The 7,919-nt window shown below is 38.4% G+C and overlaps 1 protein-coding gene across 1 annotated transcript in view; it reads left to right on the top strand.

The window, feature by feature from the left end:
* The first annotated feature begins 2,378 nt into the window (after positions 1-2,378).
* Positions 2,379-7,919, top strand: part of LOC117298712 (E3 SUMO-protein ligase RanBP2-like) — a 41,150-nt gene continuing 35,609 nt past the window's right edge. The window contains exons 1-6 of the mRNA XM_033782029.1: positions 2,379-2,542; positions 4,338-4,563; positions 5,478-5,584; positions 6,023-6,085; positions 6,454-6,615; positions 7,211-7,359. Coding sequence (XP_033637920.1) covers positions 2,459-2,542; positions 4,338-4,563; positions 5,478-5,584; positions 6,023-6,085; positions 6,454-6,615; positions 7,211-7,359 — 791 coding nt within the window. The 5' untranslated portion in view covers positions 2,379-2,458. The remainder of the gene's footprint in view (positions 2,543-4,337; positions 4,564-5,477; positions 5,585-6,022; positions 6,086-6,453; positions 6,616-7,210; positions 7,360-7,919) is intronic.

Genomic DNA, 7,919 nt, shown 5'->3' with positions numbered 1-7,919 from the left:
CTTACTTTGTAATGAGCAATGGAGAACTAGTGAATAACATATAACTTACTCCAACTTAATTATTGTTAGCATAAAAACTTACTTTGTAATGAGCAATGGAGAACTAATAGCATAAAACTTACTCCAACTTAATTATTGTTAGCATAAAAACTTACTTTGTAATGAGCAATGGAGAACTAGTGAATAGCATAAAACTTACTCCAACTTAATTATTGTTAGCATAAAAACTTACTTTGTAATGAGCAATGGAGAACTAGTGAATAGCATAAAACTTACTCCAACTTAATTATTGTTAGCATAAAAACTTACTTTGTAATGAGCAATGGAGAACTAGTGAATAACATATAACTTACTCCAACTTAATTATTGTTAGCATAAAAACTTACTTTGTAATGAGCAGTGGAGAACTAATAGCATAAAACTTACTCCAACTTAATTATTGTTAGCATAAAAACTTACTTTGTAATGAGCAATGGAGAACTAGTGAATAGCATAAAACTTACTCCAACTTAATTATTGTTAGCATAAAAACTTACTTTGTAATGAGCAATGGAGAACTAGTGAATAACATATAACTTACTCCAACTTAATTATTGTTAGCATAAAAACTTACTTTGTAATGAGCAATGGAGAACTAATAGCATAAAACTTACTCCAACTTAATTATTGTTAGCATAAAAACTTACTTTGTAATGAGCAATGGAGAACTAGTGAATAGCATAAAACTTACTCCAACTTAATTATTGTTAGCATAAAAACTTACTTTGTAATGAGCAATGGAGAACTAGTGAATAACATAAAACTTACTCCAACTTAATTATTTACTAGCATAAAAACTTACTTTGCAATGAGCAATGGAGAAATAGTGAATAGCATATAACTTACTCCAACTTAATTATTGTTAGCATAAAAACTTACTATGTAATGAGCAATGGAGAACTAGTGAATAGCATAAAACATTGTTAGAAAGGACTCTATAAAATATATCACTGTCCTTATAAAAAACGGTACTTTTCAGACTTGGGCCTCTCTTTTATGGGCATCTGCTGAGAGCACACACTGGTTTTGCGCAACAAGGATGTTTTTGCAACTCCATGACCAAACCTGAGTAAAACAATTGCAGATTTTTTATTTTATGCACTTTGGGATGAAGCTGTTAAAAAAGGAAAAATTAAAATCATTGCTTTTGCATAACACAACTTTTGCATTATGCAACGGGCAATGCACGAAATACTTTTAAAGCCCTACAAAATAATTGGCATTTTAACAAAATGCAAACTATTATGTAGGGCTATAGTAGTCCAACATAGCTAGTGGACGTGACCTAACTAGTTTTAGCTGTTGTGCAAGTAGAAGACGGTCTCGAAATTTGGATTGAGCAGGATTCAAGGGCAGGGTGCTATCGTAAGAAGTTTGTATACAGTTTGCCGTAGGCCAGGGTGGGGGGCGGGGACACTGTGTCTACTTTTCTGGTTAGAATAGCAGAAAAGCAGAGTTTATGTTTTTTTTTTAACGCATTTTCTATTTTTCTGATTTTCTGTTAACTGGAAAGCAGGTTTTACAATTATCTCCTCTAATAATAATAATAATAATATACCGTTTTTTTATATAGCGCTTTCCATGCCCGAGGGGTGTCTTAAAGCGCTTCAGACAGTATTACCCCTGGTCACTGGGCCTTAATTCATTCCTTAAACTATGGAGGCTATTTCTACCTCCACGTTTAAACCAACTCAGCTCCCTGGGGATTATACAATCTGTGCGCAATAATATATGCGCTACTTTCTCGGCTAAATCAATCACAAGTACCATCTCTGCCCTCACACATACCAATTTACTCCTGGGTGGAGAGAAGCAAATAATAAGTGTGTCTTGCTGAGGGACACAAGTGTCACTCTAGCTGGCAGGCTGACGCTGATGCACTTGCTTTTTTGCCCCCTATCACCTCATAGCAGTAAACGTTTTGGAAAGCCACCTGACTGAAGCAGATAAATATTGTTTTCCTCGTTGTCTTGCAGTTGCTCAACCCCCCTCTCTCTTTTCCATCCTTTTTCTTCAAACTGCGTTTTGTATTATACAATTTTTTTTCAATAAATAATATCAAATTAATATTTTATTTCCAATTTTGATTTGTTTTCATATGCTAGTTTTCCTGAATCTGTTAACTTGTAGTATATACTGTATTTTTCTGTGAACGTTATTGTCTTGTATCTTGGCCGAATAAATAATAACAATAACAATATATTACTCTGCCGTTAGGCGGCCGAAAAGTGGCCATTTTGCTTTTTGCTTTCAAGGACCCGGACCTTTCTTTTTACGCGGGTGTGTAGCGCGCGCTCAGTCTACCGCCCTCTTTCTTTGAAATTTGACTGGCACGCAATATCGTGATGATTTTGAATTTCTACATATCCGTCAACCAAATGAATTACATTTTACAGTGTGAAAATCTATAAATCTCATCATGAGTCAGACGAATCGGAAGAAGTTCGAGGCCGATAAACTTCTGGAATCTGTTCGACAGAAGGCGCGAGACAACCCCCGAGAGGTAATTCTGAATTTCAGTGTTGAAAACAAAAATTCGATTCGGGAAGATTGGTTTTGCATTCTAAGTAATCAATAAAGCGTGTAATTTCGACACATGACTTTCTGCCTGTCTGTCAGATCAGATTGTGTCATTTTTTGTTGTGCTTTACCATGTTTACCACCACCATACCTTACTTACTGGGGAAAAGTTTCCGTATGGCGCCACCACTTTTTCATTCGATATGAAATAACAAAGAGTGTCATGGCCGAGTGGTTAAGAGCATCGAATTCAAGTTCTGGTGCTGATTCACCGGAGTGTGGGTTCGAATCCCGGTCGTGACACTTGTGTCCTTGAGCAAGACACTTTACTATAATTGCTTCTCTTCACCCAGGGGTATAAATGGGTACCTGCGAGGGTAGAGGTTGTTATTGTGTATGAAAAAGCCACAAGCGCCTTACAGGCAGCTCAGGGCTGTATACTCCCAAGGGAGCTGAGAAACATTACAGGGATGTTATTGGCCCCATGACCAGGGTACTAATGTAAAGAGCATTGATACGGTTATTGTGAAATGCGCTATATAAGAATTTGTTATTATTATTATTATTATCTATTAAATTTACCTCAATAAAAATGAGATATCCCTTTTTGTAAAAATGAGTGAAAAGGTGGTGACACCATATGGAAATGTATACCTTACTGGTAGGCCTACCTTAGATATTAATTTGTGTATCCCATGGTCCACTGAAACAAATCTCCCTTTTGTTTGCGAGGGTTTATCGCTCACGATCGAGTTTTTGCAAGTTAGGCTGAAGGAATCTCATAATTTTCTCAGTTTTAGACAAAAGACAAAACAAAAGAGAACAATGATTGAAATTGACGGCAGATCCAAAAATAAAGTATTATTCCACCAGTGATACAGCCACTGGTGGAATTTTTGATACAAATTTGTAATACCTAAGTCGTGGCATGGTACATCATACTTGAGAACTCCATTATTCGAGGACAATTCAAAATTAATTTCAGATTTAACATAGGCCTAATTGTTTTTTACAGTCAAGAGCAGGATTTTAACCTGCAGTTTTTAGATTTACATGCTGGCGCTCTGCCAATATCATGTTAATCCAAAGGCTCAGGTGCGAATCCCGCTGTAGTTTAATTACTTGATAATTGAGAAGTAACGGAAAAACATGGCCAGACTTGTCAGGTTTTGAGTTTACTAGCCCAAGGCTAAAATCACTGGCCTCTGGCTGGAAGTCCAGTGTCAAATTTAAGCCATGAAACAAAATATATTGTTTAATACCTCGGTAACAAGTTGTGGAGTTTGATTGGTCGAGAACCAATCATGTGCCATGCAACAAATACGCATGTACCATGGCTGCACAGCGCGGCGGGTAACATGAGTGATATTAACCGGTGTACATCAACTTGATCATTCCCACCGTTAGTCGATATCCAGCGCTTAGTACCGAAACGGCCGCGGGTTCGAGGGAACAGTGAAGAATGGTTTCTTATTTGAAGAACTGTTCGTCTGCTTATTAAACTAGATGCATATTCCGTCATTATAATGTTTGAATTTGAAGATGACAACATAACTTTGAAAAGAGGAATAATCATGTTACCAAGGTATAACAAAACAATTGTTGCACGCTGCGATTTGGGGTCCATGGGTTTTGTACACCCTCGGGGGAAAATGGCAACCTCGGCTTTGCCTTGGGTGCCATTTTCCCCCTCGGTGCCATTTTCCCCCTCGGGTGTACAAAACGCCATGGACCCCGTCACAACGTGCAACAATTGTATAATGTTTTTCTAACAACAGATCCAATTAAAGGGGTTCCACATTGCGAGTGCATTTGTTCAGGCCCAGGAGTACGGAACAGCCCTCCAGCATGCACAAAACTATATTAGCATCAAACCTAGTGATGGAAGAGCTCACAGACTTCTCGGCGAGATCCATGAAGCCCTGAAGAATGTGCAGAAAGCCATTGAGAGTTATCGTCGCAGCCTGGAACTCAATAAGACCCAGAAAGATCTTGTTTTAAAAGGTAATAATTTTCAGAAATGTTTAATCTCATCTCTTTGATCGAGAGGGACACAGTTTTTTTTTTTTTTTTTTTTTTTTTTTTCAATTGCCGGCTGGACGAGTCAGCCAAAATTGTGGATTGCCTGCAATTTTTTTGTCAATAGCCCACATGTAATTTACACACACATAATTTTCAAAACGTAAAAAAAGGAGAAAAAATTTGAAAGTGAACTTCACAAATATTGCCTTTTGGAACCATTTTATAACCTTAAAGACAGTGGACACTATTGGTAATTGTCAAAGACCAGTCTTCTCACTTGGTGTATCAATCAGTTGAGCTCAATCAGTTGTAGAAGTTGCGAGATAATAATGAAAGAAAAAAACACCCTTGTCACACGAAGGTGGATGGAGCTTTAGCCCGAGCCTAAGCCAGAGTGTAAGCCAGAGCCTAAGCCCTAGCTGTGGTTTAAAAAATTATCTTTGTGAAATTTCTCCCAATGTTTTTCACAAATTTCCAATGTCTTAAAGGCAGTGGACACTATTGGTAATTACTCAAAATAATTATTAGCATAAAACCTTTCTTGGTGACGAGTAATAGGGAGAGGTTGATGGTATAAAACATTGTGAGAAACGGCTCCCTCTGAAGTGCCATAGTTTTCGAGAAAGAAGTTATCCATGAATTTGATTTCGAGACCTCAGATTTAGAACTTGAGGTCTCGAAATCAACCATCTAAACGCACACACCTTCGTGTGACAAGGGTGTTCTTTTCTTTCATTCATATCTTGCAAGTTCGATGACCGATTGAGCTCAAATTTTCACAGGTTTGTTATTTTATGCATATGTTGAGGTACACCAACTGTGAAGGCTAGTCAGTGACAATTACCAATAGTGTCCACTGCCTTTAATGTCCTGTTTGATTTACATTGTATACACAGTTGCAGAGTTGTACTGCCGCGTGGAGTTTGAGCCCGACAGGCACCGATACTGGGCGGAGCGGGCAGAGAAATTATTCCCTGGACATCCCAAGATTTATAACATCATGGTAATTTTGCTCTAAATTTTTTGTGGGTTTACTTGGTAGTAATTAACATGTAATACTTGGAATTTGTTTTGTTTGCATTTTGTTCCAAATAATTCAGGGGTCGAAACTAAGTGTATCTTGATGGTAGTCGGAAGGGCTAGTAACCAAGAATTGCTAGTAGCCCTGATGAGATTTCCGTAGCCTGAAAAGTACATAACATCTTGAGTCACGGAACAAATTGGTCATCGAAAATATTTCATTTAACTATACCATCAGCACAGTTCATTATCGTATGTGATGTTGATTTTTGCATTATTTTTCCACTAGCCTGCCGGGTTATCAAACTGGATAAATGAGTAGCCCGGCTGTAAATCTGGTAGTCCTAGGCTAACGGCCAAGTGGCAATTTTGACCCCTGTAATTGTTGTACCTCTTATATTTTTGTCTGCTTGTTTAACAGGAGTATATATACAGGAAGAGTGGGAAGTTAGCTGAATTTAAAATGTACCTGCGGCAGAAGCTGGTGAGATGTGTTTAATTTCTGTACTTATAATGTGATCTTGTGTCTTGATTTTGTCACATTATATGGTAGACAAATCAGAGCTCTGTAGCTTGTTGCAAATTTTCTGAAAGTACCTGCTGAATGCAGTTGCTACAACGGGGATGCCAGTTGTCCGGTTATAAACCTTTATCACGGTGTGGCCATCTTGATTTTACTCCAATCCAACTCATTGTAACCAAACGAAACAATAATCTGGTGCCATGTTTGCAAAATGAATGTTATTTTATGTAATTTAATGTTTTTATCCATCCTGTCATTGTCATTGATGTGCTGAAATAATAAAAAAAGCACTTTATAAGAAAGCCACTATTTATTATCGTTATCATCAGAAATCCAATCCCAATGACCTTAAGCTGAACCTGCAACTGCTGAAAGTCTTGACCATTCTCGGAAAGCTGAAGGAAGCGCAGGAACTGTGTCTGCAGGTAGAGGGCGCCAGACTGTTTGATCACGAGACCCAGTGGTGGGAGCAAACCGTTGAGTTGTATCAGGTATGGAGTATAGATAAAAAGAAAATTGTATTACTTCACTGTAGCATCCAATTATCACATAATAATAATGAAAATAAGAACACTTACAACACGTTGGTATAGATCTGTCATGTCTTGGCGCTCATAGCGCGGAGCAAAATACAAACTAGAAACTAATAATATAGCAACATTTCAAAAACAGCATATAAACAACCACCAATTCAAAAACAATACTGTAAACTAAACCAAACTACTGTTCTGGAAGAGAGAGCAATTTGAAAGAGGGGATAGGCTACGTATGACTGCGGTTAGCGGCTTACAGTTCCTTATCAAGCCTCTTGTCTAGATAACAGCTGTTCTAATAACACTCATGAGCGAATGAATGAATTGGTTTCGATCCAAAAGTTAGATGCGGCTAATTATTCAAAGCAGAAGTACCCAAGAGTGGAATCGTCCAAACAAACTAAGAAACAAACAAACAAAGAAACAAACATGGATTTACAGAATGAGTTTATACAAAAGGGAGTTTTGCTCATTTAACCTTCCCACCCCCTCCCCTGTAAGTTAATAATCTTTCTCCCTTTTTTTCCCCTTTGGGACTTCCGGACACTGTCAGATGTTATTGGGTAATGTGAATGAGGCTGAACCATCTAACCATCACATCGGTACGTTCAGTCACCTTCTGATCAGCCTCAACAAACTAGTCACGATCAGCCTGGACACGCCTGCTACACGCGTAGATCACTCAGCTATGATTCTCAAACAGTAAGTTGACATGAGGTGGGGTGCTAGACTGTTACTTGTTTGTTTGTATGTTTGTTGGGATCTGTTTGTTTGTCTTTTTGTCTTGACAAGCTTGTCGCCATCAGCCTGGATACGCCTGCTACACGTGTGGATCACTCGGCTATGATTCTCTTACAGTAAGTGGACATGAGGTGGTGTGCTAGACTGGTACTTAAGTTTGTTTTTTGTTGTTCGTTTGTTGGAGATCTGTTTGTTTGTCCTTTTGGTCTTAACAAGCTCGTCACTATCGGACTTGACACGGCTACTACACGCGTTGGTCACTCAGCTATGATTCTTAAAACAGTAAGTAGACATGAGATGGTGCGAGGTCTCTTTTGGTCAGTTGTGGAATGTCATGGCCGAGCGGTTAAGATTACTAAATTCAAACTCTGGTGTTTCTGATCAACAGAGTGTGGGTTGAATCTCCAGCCGTGACACTTGTGTCCTTAAGCAAGACACTTAACCATTGCAGTGTCCTCAGATAGGGCGTAAAGCCGTTGGTCCCATGTGTTGTGGAACGCATGTAAAAGAACCCAGTGCAC

This window comes from Asterias rubens, chromosome 13, assembly GCF_902459465.1.
Source record: "Asterias rubens chromosome 13, eAstRub1.3, whole genome shotgun sequence".
NCBI lineage: Eukaryota > Metazoa > Echinodermata > Asteroidea > Forcipulatida > Asteriidae > Asterias > Asterias rubens.
Note: the sequence above shows the minus strand (reverse complement) of the source record. Positions and strands in the feature narration are given on the sequence as shown.